Here is a 21348-nt window from a genome sequence, read left to right on the forward strand (position 1 = left end):
CCCGCGAGGCTAATTGAAAGGTCAGCAGGTTCATGTGTTATTTTATACTGAATCTGTCCTCAAATTGGAATAAAAAACTGAAGAAACAAAGCAGCATCCAAGCCCACACCTCGCTTTCACAAATATTCCACCTCCTGGTGCCGACTCTTTCAAGAAGAGCGTGCACTGTCATAAGCACCTGCCAGAACATTACAAAACGCAGATATGAACTCTGCTGAGCTTTCGGTGATATATGTATTTACTTCTACTTACCAAGAACCAGAATTAGTCTTTAAAAGGTTAGGTTAGTTTTACATCATATCATCATGAGTGTTGGTAGTTTTGAAAATATTACGGTAAGAGTTGTTACCTGTGGAGCAGAAAGCATGTGCCCTGGGCATAACTGTGGATTTGTGGTGCTGTACTTTCCGAATCTTCTTGGGGCCCAGCGCCTGCCAATGACGTCATCATACTATGGCAATACCCCTCAGCCAAAATATATTTCATGTCTTTTTCAGGTCTGTTCCTTCACATAGGTTTTGGAAAGAGTTTAGGTAGTAAGAAACATGGATTTAATGATAAAACTGCTAAAGGGTTTCGAACGTGGTAAAGTAACTTTCGTATTTCGTACATCCAGCCAATCATTTAATGTAACATCTTTGACGGGCGAGCCGGCCAGGACACATGGCATCTAATATGGTGTCCTCCAAAGATGCTAGACCAGGATAACGCAAATGTAATGGTCCGAGGGCCACTCAACAACAACACCTGTGCTGTACCTACCCTCCAGCTCGTCTGATTGACCGTGAGGGGGGGTTGGGGGGGGGGGGGGGGGGGGGTTACTGGCGGTTCATTACACCAGGTTATATGGCACAATGCATCAATGCATGCACACAAGCGCCGTTCCTACCCCTCCCACTCGACGGTTGGACCGGGGGGGGGTGTTACTGGCGGTTCATTACACCAGGTTATATGGCACAATGCATCAATGCATGCACACAAGCGCTGTTCCTACCCCTCCCACTCGATGGTTGGACCGGGGGGGCGGGGGGCGGGGGGGGGTGGGCGCACGGTTCGGGGGCCACAAAGACGGGGCCCGCAGGCCGCCTATTGAGTGCCGCTGTGCTAGACCCTCGTCCTATGTACTTTAGATTCGATTTTTAGGGTTATATGATAAGCTGCCAATATTTTTCAGCAACTGGTCATTTGATTCATTTTCAACGTTTCAATGGAAATTTTCAGAGATTAACAGTAAAAATACACTTTGTCGCTTTAAATTCACTAATAACTGAAATATGTCTAAAAATGGAGAATGTTGCGGAAATGTACGGTGGTTGTTCATAGCACCCCATTCGCATATGTTCTCCATAGCTTTCTGATGACATCACCATCACCATGCATGGCTGTCAGGGTTTGCTTCCTTTAGGTAATGAGTTTGTGTTGCATGTAAAATTTTTGTATATGGTTTAAAAGATAACTCGTTGTTCATTTTGACCAAAAATGTATTTGGTTTGCATGTTTGGGGGACCTTTTGACGAAACTCAAATATAAGCAGCGAGTTTTTGAGCTACCTTTTGTAGTTTGTACTTTTTTTGGTTTGTGCATTGACGAAAAAAAATGAAACAACTTCTGCATTGGCACGTTTGAAACTCTTTTTGCAGCTTTTTCTTCTACTTGTTTCAATCACATTTCACCAAGGCCATGCCAATTCACTGAAAATAAATGGCAAGAATTCGATGTACTGTTAGATTAAATTCTAAAGGGATATTTGAGTCCTTTAATTGTTAAATCGACTCATAACGAGTTTCTTTTTAAGCCCCAGTGCTTTACAATCTACTCACAGCAGGTGTTTGCCAGACAAACCAGCAGTCAGCGAGCCAGAAAGTGTCAGATGTGTGTCACACAGTTCTAAGTCAAATGTCTTTCTCACCCACTGATTCAACACTTCCGTTGCTGTAATTTAACTCGAAGTGGAAAGCTGTTAAAGTGCTTCATGATGTAAAACTGAGCGTTTTTCATAGACACAGTCTGTTCCCTCTACCGAAATGCCTCATGTGAAATGGTGCACAAGTTGATGCATTTAATTGGCCCCCTGCTACACTTGTATTACCATCTTTGTACAAATTGTCCTGTGACCATTTTTATTATGAAGTGAAGTGACTTTTAGATACACAATGAAAGTATTTTGTCTTTTTTCTAAAAATCACACAATACAGAATGGTCTCTGTCTGGGAGTCATGTGCAGGCTGATAAGATGTCTAATCGGACTCACTGGGAGGAGGAAAGGGGGAGCGACTGCATCTGGACGAGATCTGGCACAGATCAGACGCAACACATGTGGTCCAGTATAATTTACAGAGCTGTGAGGGAGGAGTGGGTTATAAGCAATTATTTTGCCTAGCAACATCCACGGGAAGGTCGAGGGGAAAATGTAGTGCTGGCAGGTAGGGAGAATACTTTAATACTGTGAGACATCAACAGTTTATGTGTTCCATCCGTAGTTGCAGCCTTCTCCAACCCCAGAGAAAGAACACCAAATCAAAGCTATCTGGGTTTGTAATATTTAAAACTACAGCTAAGATATCACTGAAATAATACTGTATGTGCCACCGGGACATCTGGCTACAATGCGTGTAAGAATTAAAATTATGTGAGGTTAGCAAAATGTGAGGATCACAGGGGCTAGAACCAGTTAGCTCAGGAGTTTTCAGAGTGGTCTGAAAAAATCTTTTTTCATTGTTGAGTGATGTCTCCACATTACAGGGAACTGAAAAAGAAAGTTCTGCGCAGCAGGAACTAGTTAATGCATAACCTGTTGTCATGAATTACTACGCCATAAAACATTAGCGGCATAAACAGAACAACAGTTATATCTCAGCTAAAGGGTTGCACAATGTTGGCAGGTGAGATACACAGGTCGTTTAACACTTCTCGTTTGGGGCAAAGCCTTCTACTTTTAGGAAATGCCTTGACAAAAGCAAATACAGTTGACCTCTTTCTGAATTCATCTAAAGCAATTGATACTACTGAACGTGACTTCCTACTCATTATACTGTAACGTTATGGAATTAGAGGGCTGGTGCTAGACTGGTTCATTTGGTGTTTGTCTGGAAGAAAACAATATATTTGTGTACTAGGCCTTTTCCCACGGTTTGGGAGGGTGCAGTTCGGTCCGGCCGCCTATTCTAACAGCACGGTTCGATATTTTCCCCCTACTTTCCCTCTGCTTTTCAGTCCCTGATCCGTGGTTCAAAGGGCTGACATGTGCTGGAATTGCGAACGTCAGTTGCTGATTGGCTAAGGGGAGGAGTCACTGAGGTGAGTTGTGTCAACAGACGCTGTTTTTGGTTGAGTAGTGCTGTTGGGAAAATGGCTTAATTAATAATAAATAAGCCAATAAAGTTCCTTCCCGTGTTCCTCGTTGTTCTATTTTAGGGCAACTTCTTTTCATTTTAAACAAAACTAATTTAGCTACCGGTAATTCCTCATCTGTAAAACATTATTTGCTGATGACATAAACTTGTTTTCATTTCAGAATTCATGTATTGATTAAGCAGAAAACTCAGATCGACTCCTCCCTGGGGTGAGCCATTCACACATCTGGTGTCCTATAACAGGCTTGTTGTACATATATTGTACATGTATGTAAATGTGATGAATGTCTGAATAAACTGAAATTGATTCTAAAAGTAAAACAATATTCATGGTTAGTGGCCTGTATTTGATATAGCACCTTCTAGAGTCCTGGAACCCCTTAAGGCGGTTTACAACACAATCAGTCATTCACACATTCACACACACACATTCACACACTGATGGGGATGAGCCACGATGTAGCCACAGCTGCCCTGGGGCGCACTGACAGAGGTGAGGCTGCCGATCACTGGCGCCACCGGTCCCTCCAACCAATACCAGCTGGCAACGTGGGTTAAGTGTCTTGCGCAAGGACACAACGACAGCGACAGACTGAGCGGGGCTCGAACCTGCAACCTTCTGATTACGGAGCGAGCACTTAACTCCTGTGCCACCGTCGCCCCATATTCTGAGTGCTTCTAGGTCTTAGACATGGGCAAAATAGATAAATATCACATGACTTTAAATGCAAATGATTATAAACAATAACTTTATTTTAAAACAATTTCTCTCCATTTAAGTGAAGCACACCTATAAGTAATATTAAAGGTGTAGTGGAGGATCTGTATCTACCAGATGGGTCATCTGAACCATTGGTCCACATAAATGTCAATCATTCTGGTGAAGCTTTAGTGCAAGGCCATCGTCGTACATCAGGGCTATTTAATTTTGGGCCTCATGGGCACCAGCATGTTTTAGTGGTTTCTCTGGTCAAACATGCTAGATTCAGTGGTACAATCACCTGTGCAGCAGCTCATCAGGCTCTGCAGAAGCCTGTTAATCGCCTGCTGATTGAAATCAGGTGTGTTGAAGCAGGGTTAAAACCAAAACGTGCTAGATACCAGCCCTCACGGCCTATAATTTAATAGCCCTGGGTTAGTTTTGACTTCCTGCGCTTGCACATTCTGTTTAGAGTCGCTCTCACCAGGGTTCTTTTGAAAATGTCTGATACTCGCAATAGAAAAAGTGCCTTTGAGGTCTATGATAAGAAGAGAAAGGCCTACGAAGTGAGAAATAAGACCAGAGTTTTTTAGGAGACTCTTTTCAAGCCTAAGTTTTCAAAATGTGGAGAGGGCGGTTCTTTCAAGAAATTCAGAAACATCCTCCGCAATACCTTTGAATAAAAAGTGATGGGAGAGCATCTAATAAAGTCTTAAGAAAAATGGATGGATGCACAGGAGGATGGATGCATGAATGGGATTAATTATAAATATATTTAATAGGTCTCCTTGTCATCCTCAACGCAACAAAAAATACGATGCTATTTTAGGCATGTTTAAAAAACGTACAGAACCATTTATGACACAAATCGTTGTTAAATATAACAACTTCCAGCCAATATTTCCTTCTGTTTCCTTGTAGATATACATAGCGTCACATAGCAGGAAACCAACCTTTCCCTAAAGAAGAGCTCAAGTGGACTGTTTTTTAAACTGAGAGAGATTTGAAAACCTTGTGTCAGGATAAAGAATTAATCTGATAATCCAGTGATTAATTTATTTTCCTTCATCAGATAATTCATTAGACTTGGCACGGGCAACGACATTTGGAAATGCTAAAACCTCTGGAAAGACAGCTCCTTGGACGGATTTGAAAAGGATTCTTACAAAGTGCAAGACTATCGGGTTCTGCATGCGATTTGTCATCATGAATTATGAGTGAATATTGCACACAGGCTCTGGTATTCTAAGTAGTGATGACAACAGGGATACAGCATGTTTTGCTTCATGCTTACTATTACTGGAAAAGTCTGCGTGAGACACTAAATCTAATGTGGGTTAACCCAGACGTGTTATAAATGCTGTAAGGATTAACTACCTGATCAGAGGTGCTAATTAAATGTGATCAACAGACACCAAAGACAAATATGGAGAATGGAATCCAAAATCTGTTTGACAAAGTAGCTGAACTTTCCTTTTTTAGCTTTTGCACCAATCCCATCTCTGACATGGAAACGATAAAATAATATGAATTCAGGAACACTCATCTTCTGTGAATAATGGTTTGGCATTTGCCTAACAAAAAATCTGTCAGCACGAAAATAGATACCGACAGATTCACATACTTTTATAGGACTATTAAGACGGATGAATGGGCTGATGGGGAAAAAGAAATGTGTACCACAGCACTCCTCTGATCTATATTACTTACCTCACATGACGGGATACAGTGGATGTTTTGTGGGTCAGGGTACCATTTCATCAACCCGGTGCAGACTATGCTCTGAGAGACAAAGCACATCAGTGCGTATTTGTTATGCAAGGTAAAAACAGGAAAGGGATGACAACTTATAATATTGTAAAGAAACTGAAATGTACGGGTTAACCCCTACTTCCACTGGAAGCATCAGTGGTACTATTTTTGCCATTTTTAGACAGAAAATCACACAGTTTCAGTGTAAAACCTCAGGTAAATGTCAAAATAAAAGATTATCGTAGCTATGCAATTCCATATATATGTAGATTACATCAAAACAAGTGACCTAACAGCTTATTTACTCCCAGAATCGTTTGAGAAGTGCAACGTTGTGTGTTTATGGCTTTAATCCTGACACTGGAGAGGAACGATATCAAATATGACATCAAACAGCGATATAAAATGGGATTTCCTTCTATTTGGTTTAATGGCTGATGGCATAAACAAACCGTGACCTTTAAAGTCTTGAGAAATTTTTGTGACCTCACGAGTCTAGTGAGAGGCACAGCAGAGAAGACGCTGCACAGCTGAGATTCTTCTGGTGTGCACTGGCATTGCTCTGATATTATTGAGCCAAGAACCTCTCACACCAGTGGTGCTCTGTTGCAAAATGTGCAAGTGCATAATGATTGGAAGACAGTTAAATGCAGAGCCATGTTATTGACCAAGGTTCTTAGACAAATGCAAGAAAACCACTTCACAAGTGTTTTTGTTTGTTTTTAATCTTCACAATATATTTATAGTTTTACTATCTTAGAACGTTGTTAAGAGGCATGAAAAAATATTTTAAGCTAATTTGTTTTGCAGATTTGCAACTGTAGCTTTAGAAGTTGGCAAATGACCATGATGGTGATTAGATTAAACTATAAATGGTTACTGTGGAAGGGTGATGGATGCATAATAAGAAATTTGTGGACATTTTTAAATTTAAAAACAATTACTTTTTGAATTTAGTCATGACTTTAGGTCTAAGTGAGTTTCTAAGTGCTAGCATTTACAATAAAATTACAGTTAAAGCAACAGAATTATTGAGACAAACTATCAAACAGGCAAGGCAAGGCAGCTTTATTTATAGAGCACATTTCAAACACAGAGGCAATTCAATGTGCTTTACAATTATCAGGACATGATATGAAAACAATATAAACACTAATTAAAATACACACAAATGGAATTACTGTTTAGAGCTAAAGGAGAAAGTTACAGTGCAGATTACAGTAGAGTAGACGCATGATAAGAAACGATTCATTTACAGGCTGATGAGTACATTAAGATTTTTAGTTTTGTTTGGGGCAGATCTGAGGTCATGTGGAAGCTGATTCCATATGTGAGCAGCATAGTAGCTAAATGCATCTCCACCATGTTTTGTTCTGACCCGCGGTTCTACCAGCTGATTGTTTCCAAGGGATCTCAGAGCCCTATTGGGTGTTTATACAGGAATGAGATCGGACATGTATTTTGGTCCCGTGCCACTGAGTGATTTATAAACAAGTAGGAGCACTTTGAAATCTATTCTGTAGTTTACTGGTAACCAGTGTAGGGATCTAAGAACAGGAGTGATGTGCTCCGTTCTCTTAGTTCTTGTTTAGACTCTAGCAGCAGCTTTCTGAACAAACACCTTCATTTCACAAAGGGTGCCATGAAATAAAAGTCAAAAATTAATAAAAAATCTATTGATGATGATTTCTACACCAATTTGGATCTCCCTACAGTCAGTGATCCATCACACAGAAATGAATAGAGCTGCAACTTGCATGTAGCAAAAAATGTTAATATTGTGGTTTTTTTTTCTTATAACTACTTGCTACTTGGTTTATTTGTGCTGGAAACAGTTATTGTTAAGACACCAGTGGTGATAGGGTCATCTGTTACATATTTGACCCCAAGAATGTTGAAAGAATGGTCAGTAGATAGCTGAAGGATTGACAAATATGGCTGAGGAAAGTTGATGGTCTCTGGAGCTTTCCAGTGCTGCCTGACAAAGAGATGGAAGACCTGATTCTGACGTATCTGAGATAACCAAATACTTTGAAATCAAAAGGCAGTACCAACGATTTGGAGTAAGTAATCAGACCTCAGTCCAACTATTTCACCTTGGCAAAGGTGGAACACCTTGCTGGCTGGCTGACCACCCAAAGGTAGGGTGAAAGTGGAGAAGTATGATAGCATACCTGGGTGTGATATTGGGTAAACAACAGTGCTGGAGCTCAGACTGAGGATCTGACCTTCTTTCTAGTATTTTTCTTGCTGACTTGTAAACATGAATGTTTGAGAAATGACTGCATTTCCTAGAAAATTTGACGTCAGCTGGAACCTTTACTTGTGCTATCTCCCTGTGATTTCCAGTAATGCAAAAACACTTGAATGATAACAAGCAGCAACTTACACTAATATCAGTGTTTCCTGTGTGATAAATGGGTGCAGTTGAGAAAGAAAACATCTTCATTTAAACTCTAAAAATTAAATATTTGTTATGAATCACAGCTGACCTCCCATCTCTCCATTTATTCTCTGAACTGCTGGGTCTATTTCAGGACCTCACCTCCGTAGCAACAACAGGTCCAAACATTTAACCTGTCAGTTTGGAGGATCTCCATTCTGGTCTAAGGTCAAGATCGGGGGGTACAGAACCCCCAACGACATCCGTCTCAGGGTCTGTGCCCTCACAATTTACAACAGAAACAAAGCACCATATCTAACCAATAAACAATTAAAACCAAGACTAAATGTAAGCTAAAAGCAGCTATATTAGGCCAGAGTGTTATATTCTCCTGTTGGCTGAACAGAGGTTTGTGTCGGCCTGTAAAAGTGATTCAGGCTCAAGCAGCAGCTCAGTTTACTCATTACTGCTGTTTAGAGCACCAGATGTATTAGGAATTATTTATTCTGATGGGTGTTTTGGTGAAAAAGGTTCAGAACTGTTTGTCTGTGGATTGGATTGCATGACACCCTGTACTAGCATGTGTTTCTAAACCCAGTGAAACCATTAACAGCTGGTTTATTTGTTAAATGTGAGAGCTTTAATCCCCTAAACCCAAATAAACCAAATTATAAGGACACTACAGATTATAATAATGTTTAATCCATTCAAGTCTGTATAATACATTTATTTTAATTTAATTGGAGTTTGATTGATAGGAAGCTCAGTGTTTTGATCATGAGCTGTTCCTGTAATTAAGGGTCAAAATCTATTGTAACTGTAGCTTAAAATGAAATTTTCTCAATATGTTTTATTATTCATTGAAACTTCCTGTATGGAGCAGTTCTAGAAATTCATGAGTAAAGTAAGAAAAAGTAATTAATAAATAAGAAACAAACTACTTTCTAAATTACTAAATGATCTTGACATCGTCTAGTAAAGTTTAGGAATCTGCTAGTATGAAAAACCAACATTAATTTTTCTCCTCAGCTAACCAAAGTTAGCTCACCTGGACAGCGTTTGGCAGCATCCAGTGCTTTAGAGCATCAACTGTGACGCCGCTGGGCAGAACCACTGGGTCATGCAGATCCACGTTCACAACGACAGCACATGTTGGATAACACACGTCACCTGTAATGTAAAACAAACACAAACTACCAGCATGTGACAGTCTACTATGTATGTGTTTCTACACTAAACATCAGTCACCAGCGGTCCATGACAGTTGTTGTACTTTATTTCTGTCAGGTGGTTTTTTTTTCTTCTTCAACAGGAAGCTGCAAAACTGCCTAATTTCCCATATTAAATCAGACTTTTACAGGTTTTTTCATGATCTCAAATATGCATCAAAATGCAAAAAGATTGGGTCAATGTATCTGGAATCTTCTGTAATGTTAGCCTACAACTCTAGATAAACCGTAGCTTTAGCTAAACCGTAGCTTTAGCTAAACGTTTTGCTCTTCAGGTCCGTCTAGACACGCTCCATTGGGGCCTCAGCAGGTCTACCATTGGCCGAACAGTTTGGTATTTTGCTAATCACAGCGCTCTACATTTATTGAAAGGGTTTAATGCTACAGCAGCGATGGAAAAAAACTACAAGATGGCGTCGGCTCAGGGCTGGCTCTAAAAAAGACTATTGGTGCTTACACACTAGCATCAGCTCCACTTTACCAGGACTGGGTTGGGAGTTTTCTTATTTATGACGCTTACACATTAGCATCGGCACAGCCCCAAAGATACCGAACAGCACCGGAATTTGGTTTCACACACACAGGTCAGATTTGCGTTTTCGGTGCCGAGGCGACTCTTTTTCTCAGACCTTCTCCCCAGCAGTCAGACTGGGACCGAGGCAACACTACGGACTGACTGGCCGGTTGAAATTACACCTACCGCCTCCAATCTGCGAGAAGAATGAGGCAGCGAGTGGGTTTCCCGCATGCGCTACTCATTTTCTTGCTGGATGCTGTTGAGTAAACTTCTGTCTGTAGCACGGAGCTGCCGTTCCGGAGCTGCCGATCAGTGTGGGAATGGGAGAAGAGAATAGCTGTGTGTGTGTGTGTGTGTGTGTGTGTGTGTGTGTGTGTGTGTGTGTGTGTGTGTGTGTGTGTGTGTGTGTGTGTGTGTGTGTGTGTGTGTGTGTGTGTGTGTGTGTGTGTGTGTGTGTGTGTGTGGCACATGATTATGAGGACACACACAGCAAATTAATAAAATAATTTGGTTCAGTGTGGTCTGAGTCTCCATAAACAACACAGCGTTTGTTTACCTTATAACGGAGGACACCGTGGAATTTACGCAGCATTGACAGTCTGGACACTTTTAAAAAACAGCTAAAGACTCTTTTATTTAAAGCTGCTTTTACCTAAACCTTTTATTTTCTTATTTTTAACTCAAATTTTTAATCTTTCATCTGTTTATGAAAATTTATAATTTTATGACTTTATTTTTTCTGATGTTAATCTATTTCTGCTTTGAGAGCATTTTGATTTTATGACATTATTTTATTTTGTTTTGATCTATGTGAAGAACTTTGTGATTCTATGTCTGTGATAAGTGCTATATAAATAAAATTTACTTAAGCCGGGCGTACACTGTGTGACTTTTTCACTTTTTTGAGGCGATTTTCCACTCGTGCGAGAATCCACGAGATCGGGGTGAGTTTTGCGCTGAGCGTCGTGTAGTGTACTGGGGGTTACGAGAGGCGATTAACACCACGTGACCAGCTACCGATCGGCAATCGTGAGCTCGCACGGACTTCTGGCGTGTTTGATATTTTGCTCGTCCCTCGTGAGGGTATCGCACTGTTGAAGCGGCGCTGTGAGCAGCTGCGACCCAAAAAGTATCAGAACCGCTCACGGCGCATGCGCAATCATGAATCAACATCGCTCCCCGCTATTTCCCTAATAACACACGTTGTTCGTTTTTATTTCTACACGTTTTTTTTACTCACAAAGATTGTCAAGGAAGCGTGTTTGTTGTGTTCATGTCAGATTAAACTGATCAGAAAACACAGATTTACTTTCATTATTTCATTTTCCTCATCCAACCCCCATAAATCCCTGTGTGTCCTCCTGCAGCACTCCCGAAGAACTACAGGAAAAACAAGACAAAAAAGTCTGACGTGTTGTGTAAAAACTGCTATTTTTAGCATATTTTTAGGGCCGACGTGTTGCTACCAGACGTACAGTGTGAGCAGTCAGGTCGCATCCGAGAACTGGGTCGTGCAGTGTGAGCGCATGACTCGTGAGATCTGCCCTGCGAGGAAGTCGTACAGTTTGAGCTGAAGCTGAATGCTACGAGTGAAAAAGTCGCAATGTCCGCCCATCTTTACATACTACTTACTTTCCCGTGCGTATTAAACGCCGACCACAGGCTCAGGAATTTCTGCATTCCTGAGAAGTCCCTCAGATTTATATGTGAACACTACCCCGCCCCTTCGAGACCAAACTCACGACATTCAGTCCGACCAAACCCCGACCGTGCCGACGCTATTAGGTAGCCTTGGATTTTCCCGCGAGGTGGAGGTGGAGTTAACAAGACTGCTCAGGCCACTTTGTTTAACCCATTTACTGCCATTGACGTCTTTTTACAGGGCGAGTGTTGGAATGAGCCCCTGCACCGTGATAATTAACATCACTTCTCTAAAGCTGATTTTCATCCGCGTTTGCCACACGTCACGTGATCAGGAAGCAGAAAATCCATGAACTAGGAGATTGTTTTGGGCTGCCGCTGTGAAAAAAGTGAGGAGCGAACCGAAAAAGCTTCTGCCGCTCACAATTTGACAACGGATTTTGAGAGAACGGTTAACGCTAGAAACACTCAGTTTCTTCCTGATGTAAGAAGTGAGTCTCTTCTTTCTTTGGTAGTTTTGGCGTTGACGTCATCATAGAGCACAACGTTCTGTGACTCTTCAAAAAACAGTAAAAAGGCTCAAAACCCCTGGCAGCCAGGGGCTTTTGGCAGTGAATGAGTTAATAATGGAGACGCCACAGACTTCTCTGCACTCTTTGCCCTGCCCATGTGCTCAATCACGCCCGCATTCCTAGGGCAGTGTGGAATGAACGTGGCCAGGCTGGGGCGGAGCAGAGTGGAGCCGATGCTAGTGTGTAAGTGGCATATGGCATCAACTTTGGACAATTTAGACTTGGGCTTCTCTTTGAGAAATGAGCAGATAAAGGAACTTAGGTCATTTATTTTAAAAAAGGAAGTATTTGCTTTTCCTTGATGGTGTCTGTCAGACTGCCCCGTTGACTGATTCACATTGCTCATTGTTCTTACTGGTCCTAGCGCTGTCCAACTGTCCAAGGAGACACTTTGAAAGACAACTGTAGATTCTGCCCCATGACTGGGTTGGTTCAAAGGCTCATGGCCAGACTATATATTTGCGTATATAGGATGGCTTCCCAGGCTACTTTAAAAAATAATTCTAGTGTATATAAAGTTCTGGTTTAATGTTTTTTTTTCTTTGACAACAAAAAAATATATGCTAAGAGCAGTTTATCTTATAATTACCATCACACTCACCAATCTCCATGCCTTGGTCACAGCTGTACTCAACAGAGTGGAGATCTGGAGGAGAAGAGCAGGAACCTTGAAGCGTGGAGCACATGGTAAATTCTGCTGTCCACTTTCCGTCTTTGGCACAGCGAATTTCCATCTGTAGGTAAACACGAAACAATATCTCATTTACACTCCTCAGTTTTGCTGCTTTGTCCATCTACAAGCGTTCAGAATCCAGCAAACCCTGCTGATTGAAAAGTGGTTTGACAAGCACACAAACGTTGTAGCCTCACATTTTCTGAAGCATCAGGGCACTGCAGGGTGCAGCGGGTGTTGTAATGCAGGCCGTTGGTGCAGGAGTACAGACCCTGGAACACGTTGTGCAAGGCTGGGCAGGATATGGGCTCGCAGTTGTTTTCCTCCCACTGACCATCCTCCAAACACTCCAGCTTAAAGTATTTTCTGAAAACAGCAGGAATTAATACTTGTATTTCTGAGTGACTGTAATCTGCAAAAATTATTTAACTGAAATTTAGAATATAAACTGAACTAATTTCAAATAAGAATAAGCCCCCAACGAGTCATGGTCGATGGCTGCTCATGCTGACCCAGGTTCTGTTGGAGGTTTCCTCTCCACTGTCACTGCATGCTTTCTTAGTGTGGGGACGGTGGTAAAGTCTCTGGCACTTGGCAGTGACTTGATGCAGTCTGCTGGGATTTTTCACATAGGACATTTTAAAATAATTGGCATAATGAGTTGAACTCAATTGTAATGTTTACTTTGTGAAGTGCCTTGAGATGACTCTTTTTGGGCTTTGGCGTTATATAAATAAAATGAATTTTATTGGTTTGAATAAACAGTTCGATAAAGATTTATTGTTTCTATTAACTTTTGGTGTTTCAGAAACAAAAACAAACAAAAAAAGCGCACACTGAGTGCCCATTAAACAGTAAATACTTTGTTGTATGGTGTGTGTAGTATAAAAACACAAAAATATGTGTTAATATGTATTTATAAGGTCCATGTGTCAGAGGTAACGTGTTCACTTCGGCATGTTGGACTAATAGGCCTCATATGCATAAAGGTTTGAGTAGTAACTCATAAAGAAATCCAACTGCAATGAAATAGTTTAAAATAAATCCATAAAATATATGTTTTACTATTAATTTTATGACAGGACATATAACCATGTTGAGTTTTTTAAGCTACTATGCCGAGGAACGTATAGAACCGTATGTGTGTTGCACAACAAAAGCGTGTGAAGAGAAAGTGTTGACTCTGTTTAAAGGAGAGTATAAACTTACCCCAGAGGCTGTCTCCTTTTTGGAAACCCACATCTCATTAATAACATGAGAACCGTGTTCAGTAATGAGCTCTTAGTCAGTGAATATAACTGGCAAAGTGAGGATGAGGCCAAGTTAGCAACAGTGCATATTTTATTGGACCCTAATGGGAGTTTGTTCCGAAAGTGAATAAAGTCATGCAGCCGACGGGCCGAGAATACCTATTAAATGGTGCTCATTGGTATTTAAAGCTTTGCCCTCTGGGGGTTTGGTTGTTCCTGCGATGTGTTGTTCTTCTGTATAATATCACTAAATCTGAAATATTCATTCTGCTGGGAAATCTTGTAAATTTAAGGAAATTTATACATTCTTTCTATTATACAGGGAGGCAGCGTAAATAAATGTTGAATTTATGTTGGTTTGCTGTTGAATTGAATAGGAGTAAAAGGGCATAAAAAATATTTACAACCAGTTTCCTTCTATAGATTTAAGGTGGCAAATAGCAGTTTTATGGTGTGTATTTGGTGTTATCACTGAACTATGGAAATGTACTCACCTTGGTGTCTTCGTTTTGAGACTCCCCACTACGTAGAAGCCAGGGTTGCATTTATAACGACACACAGACCCTACGTGGTGCCCTGAATCCACACACTGTGGTGTTAGCAGTTTGGCATTGGAAATGTTCAGACCCTCGGGACACTCGATCTTACAGTAGGCTTCTGGAAAAGACCACAACCCGTCTTCCAGACACACCAACCTATCACTGTCTCCTGAAGGGAGGGACCAGAACAGAGGAAGTGAGAGCAGAAAGGACTATTTCAATCAAACACGATGTCAAAAGGAGGACGAGGTGGAACAATAAATCACGAATACTGTGGAAGACCACGGAAAAATATACTTTAGGAACCATTTTTCATTTTTATTTATAATCTTCCCCTTTTTCTTATATGTTAATAAGTGGATTACTGCCAAGGTTCTCATGACCTCATTTTATTTTCTTTAAATTGAAGATCTCTGTGAATAAAAGTAATCGTTACTAAATAAGTTTCTTCTTTTTATATATTTTAGGTTTTACTTCACATGTAGTAAAATTCAAAAGTAAAAAGCTACTTTCCAATGAGTTTTTGAAAAGGACTTAAAATAAAACTGGGCAAAATGTGTTTCTAAATAACTTTTCCTCGATAGACATATAAGAAGGGTCCATAGAAATATCTACACAATGAACAGATGAACAGCCAATAATATTAAGTGTTACTCTGTGCTGAAATAGAGCCACACAGTGCCACTAATGGCTAATGTTTGTGTAGCTTAAGCTTCATGATACAGGTAACAGGTAGGATATCGCTGGTAAAAATAGAAAAAAATAGAGCATCTCGAAAGGGAAAGGTAAAGACAGAGTTCACAGCAAATTACATAATTGGTAATAAGAGACCAAGTAGCTGAGTCGTGAGAACGTATTTGGGCTAAGCTGTGCTGCTAATGATGCTGCGCGTGTGTTCTGACAAAGTCGACAATCTGTTTTAGCTCATGGAGGAAAAGTCACTTGCTGGAGCAGCAGGATGTACTGTATAGACCCATTGAAACTGAACGGTGTTGGACCAGTTCATCCGAAGCAGACCACCTCTGGAAAAGGGCTAAAAAGTCTACCCAAATGAGAACACTCCAAACCCAGTCCAGGCGGAGTAGGAACGATGCTAGTGTGGAAGTGGCTAGTCTCAGATTAGGTCAAGTCCTAGTTGCTGTTTAGAAGAAATAAAATTAATTATTTGTGCTGAAGAATCTGCTAATATCAGAATGAAAAGTTGGGACAATCAAAATTGACTGTAAATAGTTAAAAAAGAAGTATTTTTGAGCAACATGTTTATTTCTAATAAATATTTTAGTTTAATTTGACTGTAAAACATAAAAAGGGTCCAAAGTGTGAGTTGAACACCTTTTCAGTCCTCTTACTTTACACAATAAAAAAAAAACTCATTGACTTTTGTTCCTGCTGAGACACATTTGTTTTATTGAGTTCTTTTTGAGGAATATGAGTGTAATCTAGTTTTTACTTTGCCCAGAGCTGTCACTTTTTATGTCTGTGTGGCCCCACATGAAGCATTTGAGTTGTTCTTTTTTGTTGAACATCATAACACCTTAAACCTTTTTATTGGGTCTATAAAGTATAATTAATCTTTAGGATGGCATCACACATTTTATACACTACCTGAAATAAGGTCCTTATGTTGTGATTGCTATAATGTGTTAAAAGCTGTTTAGCAGTGTAGAAGCACATTTTTTGTAAACTGAACAGTTATTCTACTGTTTGTACAAAAACAAACATTTTATGTAAAAAAAATGCTTTAATTACAAAACAAATTAATTTTCTTTTTTGTTGTTTGCACTAAATGGTAAATATTGCACCTTATAGGGCTCTACAACCCTCCAAGGTTCTTTACAACACAGTCATTTACCCATGCAAACACATCCACAATCTGGTGGTGGTGAGCTACAGTGTAGCCGCAGCTGCCCTGACAGAAGCGAGGCTGCCCAGCACAGGAACCACCGTTCCCTCTAACCACCACCAGTAGGCAAGGTGGGTTAAGTCTCTTGCTCAAGGACACGACAGCAATAGACCGAGCTCAAACCTGCAACCAACCGATTACGGGGCGTGCACTTTGTCAGAACCCAAGTCCCCAAACCAGCCTCTCCCAGCTAGCCGACCTCCACCATGGACCACAACTCCCAGCATGCCCCTCGCGGGGATTCCCTCCACGTTGCACCTACGCACCTACGTCACGAACCGCGACTATATATGGAAGTCGCCTCCCCGGCTCACCACTCAGTCACCGTTTCTTCGGATCTATGATCTGAGTTTCCAAGCAACCGATCCATCTTACGAACTCAGATCACAGTAAGTGTTCTTACTTACTTCTGGAAAACCCAGCATTTCCGTGTCACTTCATTGACGCTCGAACGCTCGGGGATTCCTAGATTAAACCGTGAGCCGGCGTTTCACCGACGCTATCACTTCCGCATCTGTGAGACCATGCTCTCTACAAGCTCAACTCCCGTATCCAGCCGACCAGTCTGACACACTTAACTCCTCTGCACTGTCTCTCCTAAAATACTGTTGATTGAACCATGCATAATGAAGTTGTATCTACTGCACCTTCAATCCTCATCCACTCTGATTTAACAAACATATATAAAGAATGGAACCCACTGACTAAATCCATGAGTTACCTTGTAATATGGCTGGTGGTCCACAGGTGAAAGAGCATTGCTTGCCAAAGGTGGTTCCCCATGGGCAACTGAATATCGCATGATAAACATGAGACTGATCAGGAAGGCCACAGTCTACAAGCTCACAGCTGACTTCGCGATCCCACGAGCCATGAAAACACACCAGCTCAATCGCTTTCTGGAGACAAAAAGGAAAGGGTGGGAGAGGAAAAACGTAAATCACCAAAAAGTTAGACTTTGGAGAAAAAAATCAAACAATTGGATCAAGTGAAGCAGACAGTAGTATTTATCGGGCTTTTGTGGGTTTTGTGGTGCAGTTTCCCTAATATAAAAATAAGGTTCTATGCTTATATTTAAAGGGAAACCAGCCTGTTTGTGTAATAAGTGTTTTATTGTCAAAGACCTGTCCCATTCACTGTCCCCTGAGATGTGATGATACTTGTTTCTCAGAAATACAAGCTGAGGAGCAAACAGAGTTCACACTCAGAGGTAAAACAACAGAAGATAAATCATTGTCTTATAATTATCTTTTTTTTTTTTTACATTCTTTAAATTCTGCCTGCAAACTAGATTGTTTTAGACTGTGTGACACTACATAGTGTAATGACCTGGCTGGGGTTGTAAGCCAGGTGCACTCTGGGTATTGTGTTATATATGTTTCCTATCGTTCTGCTAGTTCTTATGTGTTGATTTGCGTGTTGTGTGAGTGTTATGTAAGCCACGGGGAAGGTGATGTGTGTTCTGGTTAACTGACACCATGACTCTATGTGGTAGGAGCGTGATAGAGGATCGGTGTCTGTAGCGTTACAAAGCGTTGAAGAAAAAGCCTAATAAAGGTCTGTGTGAACCTCTACTGCCTCCTGCTGGTTGATTTGGGGACTATAAACCTGCCACTGAGATGCTCGGGGTCGCTACAATATACTAGGCTAAACACACAAGTCATAAAGATGTCTTCATTAGTAGATTGAGATGTACGATACTCCAGTTTTTGGAAAGGTAAAATAAAAATAAGCCACAGATGTCAATTATAAAATGTTTCAAATAGCTTGCTACATTATCGCTGCACCACGGCTTCTGAAGCCAAACAGTTCACAAAAGTGTTCAAAACTGCTAAACAGAATCCTACAGCATGTTTACAGTCTGAAAGTGTTTGGTGCTGGTTAAAGGGAGTGATCCTGCGTACCTGGTTGGATGGAGTCCCCCTGCCATTGAGGACAGTGATGGTGAAACCCCGGTGACACTGGACAGAGCACCGGGATGCTTCCCCTCCTCCTGTACACCTACAGAGACACACTGATGTATAGATAGTTCTTTTGTTTGTCGTTTCTGCTCTCTAATTGCTCATTGTTGGATCGGTCAAGCCTACCTGATGGAGGCGTGTTTCACTTGCGGAGGGCTGCAGCTGTCTATTTGACACGGCTGCCGTAAACAGCTGTTGCAGATGTAAAAGGAAGAAGAAGAAAGAAGCAGAGGAATAAGAGGAACGTAGATTAAAACTGAATTTGTACCGATGCAGTTATTACTTCTTCCTTGTCTAATTTTAATTAGATCAACCCAAAGACTGCATAGTTTTAGGAGACTGATTATGCAAACTTACACACAGCTGAGTGTCCAACATTAACTTTCATGAACACACCACCTTTCCATCTTGGACAAGTCAGAACCAAATCTGTTCCTGCATTGAACACTGTTCTCTGGTTTGGACAGCATTTGCAGCCTGAAGCACCAATGCAGAAAAACTGAGCGCTTGTGGAAGAAAACCCGTCTTCACGTCATCTGCTGCATAAAGGATCTTCAGACCTCTGCAGTCAGAGACTCAAGGGTTGCCTATTTCTCCAACCTGGTGTCGCAGAGCAAAGGGAACCCCAAGGTGCTGTTTAACACCATCAGCAGTATGGTTTCTCCTGCCTCCCCTACAGCCTCCATCCACTCTGTTGCAGACTGTGAAAACGTTCTGTCTTTCTTTGTGGACAAAGTCAATAAGGTTAGATCTAGCATCTCTCCTTCAGCCTTTTCTCTGCCTCTTCTGACTCCGACCCGGCCCGTGATCCTAGATAGCTTTGCTCCTGTTTCTTTGCCTGAGTTAACCAAACTAGTTAACTCCATGAAGACCTCTGCATGCCCCCTCTCTTCTCCTCCACCTTCACTGACTGCCAGTCAACTTCAGGGTTCATTTCAAGATCCTGGTTCTGGTCTATAGGGTCTTACATGGACAAGCACCATCTTACATTGGTGATCTTCTTAGTCCCTACACCCCCAGCAGGTCCCTGAGGTCCAGTGATCAAAGCCTACTGGTTGTGCAGCACCAGGCTAAAGACCAAAGGTGACAGATCATTTGCTGCTGTGGTCCCCAGACTCTGGAGCTCTCCCCCTCAGCTCAGTGGACTCAGTGGTCTCCTTTAAAAAGCAGCTGAAAACTCACCTGTTCAAGCTGGCTTCTTATTGCTTCTCTTCATTCTGCTCTTTCTGCCCATTTTGTCTTTCCTGGGTTCCACTGATAACCGTTTGCCAATTTATTTTCTTTTTCATTTTCCTCACATTTTTTAAAATATTTTTACTTTTCCCATTTTTGTGATATTTTTCATCGTTTTTTTAATTCTTTTCTTTTTTTTTCTTGAGAAGCAGCTTGTGATTTTTATCTTAAGGGGTGCTATTTAAAAGATTGTTTCCTCACTTCAAACTTGCTCAATTGGCTGAATTTCCTTTGCAGTTTTCTTTATCTTGGAATCATTTAATCTGTAGACAGTGTAATTACAATCTGTAGACAGTGTAGCAATGTGTGTGTGTTTGTGTGTGTTAAGTAGGTAGTTGTGGGAGAGCCCACCCTCTGATGCGCACCCGGTCAGGGCGAAGGTGCTGAAGTGGCAGGAAGTCCTCAAAGCTACGCCTCTCACCGCCACAAAGGGGGAGGAGAAGAGGAGGATAACAGATGATGTGAGGAAGAAGGGTTGAGAGAGGTCATGGGTCACATTCACCACCAGTGGGTTGCGATGGCAAGAGAGGTCGTGAGTGCCTGTGTAGATGGAGGAGTTAAGAGGTTTTATTTTAGTCTGTATACAAAGAATAGGATATCTCAGAGACCTTAAAGTAGCTTTCTGGAGTTTTCCCCTTTCAGAAATTATGTATGATTTTTCAGAAATCCGTAAAAGTGATTATCTTATCCTGTACTGTGATATAATGCAATGGGCCATTCCCATCTGTACCGGGTCGGCCCGGGCCGGGTAGCGTAGGTTGTTTACATATCTGGGTGGTCTGGTATTTTTCCGGGCCAACCAAGGCTCATTCTCAGCCCTCTTCTCGAGGGGGTCTGCTTCAGGTCGACCAGGGCCAACACACCCACTGCTGACAGCAAATTCACACCTTCCATTAGAGCAAGCCTCTGATTGGTGGGTAGAATCAGCCCACATGGGCTTAAGACAAGGATGTGTGGAATCAACCGGGCCATGCTGGGGCCGACTGGGGCTACCCGGCCCGGGCCGACCCAGTACAGATGGGAATGGCCCATAAGCAATACGCCTTTTTTTTTTTTGCTAAGCACGCCCCCTGCCCCACAGAGCTCCGTGCAATAGGAAAGTAAGCCCCAACCAGAACTAACCAATAGCGTCAGACTACCGCTTACATGTTTCAAATTTAAGGAAGTACCTCAGCTGATGCAGAGTTGATGAATTTTTCACGGACAAGTAAGTCTTTAAAATATGAGAATAATACAGTACTGACCTGATTATAAGACAGCCCCTTTCCAAGACTAATCTTATGGAAAGAACAAAAAAATACTTTTTAAATAAACTTTTTTTATTTTTTTTTTAAATAGCAAATATACTATTTTACTGTTTTATATTTTATACAATACTATTTTTATGCAAACTATCAAAACTTTGCTGACATGTGAACTCAAAAGTCAAATGAGGCTTTTATTCACAGACGCCCTCTGCCTCGCTGTACTCACTCATGCTGCTGCGGTCCCGGTGTACCATCAGATCGCTACACCTGCCGACTCCTCCCAGAACACCATCCTCATTGCAATCCAATACATCCATGCATGCAATGTTTGATGCCTCTGCTGAATTGTCTACCGTCATCTTAAAATATGCATAACTCTGCCTTAGTATGTTAAC

At 41.4% G+C, this 21348-nt stretch overlaps 1 protein-coding gene across 1 annotated transcript in view; it reads right to left on the reverse strand.

Annotated features, from left to right (window-relative positions):
• pappa2 (pappalysin 2) overlaps positions 1-21348 on the reverse strand; it is a 169493-nt gene that overhangs the window by 11058 nt on the left and 137087 nt on the right. Inside the window, exons 17-25 of the mRNA XM_054746689.2 lie at positions 20072-20246; positions 18600-18665; positions 18417-18513; positions 17234-17411; positions 14565-14778; positions 13018-13186; positions 12749-12881; positions 9237-9358; positions 5764-5835 (exon numbers count right to left, since the gene is read on the reverse strand). Of these exons, the coding sequence (XP_054602664.1) occupies positions 5764-5835; positions 9237-9358; positions 12749-12881; positions 13018-13186; positions 14565-14778; positions 17234-17411; positions 18417-18513; positions 18600-18665; positions 20072-20246 (1226 nt within the window). The remainder of the gene's footprint in view (positions 1-5763; positions 5836-9236; positions 9359-12748; positions 12882-13017; positions 13187-14564; positions 14779-17233; positions 17412-18416; positions 18514-18599; positions 18666-20071; positions 20247-21348) is intronic.

The sequence above is a fragment of the Nothobranchius furzeri genome, chromosome 11 (assembly GCF_043380555.1).
Source record: "Nothobranchius furzeri strain GRZ-AD chromosome 11, NfurGRZ-RIMD1, whole genome shotgun sequence".
Lineage (NCBI taxonomy): Eukaryota > Metazoa > Chordata > Actinopteri > Cyprinodontiformes > Nothobranchiidae > Nothobranchius > Nothobranchius furzeri.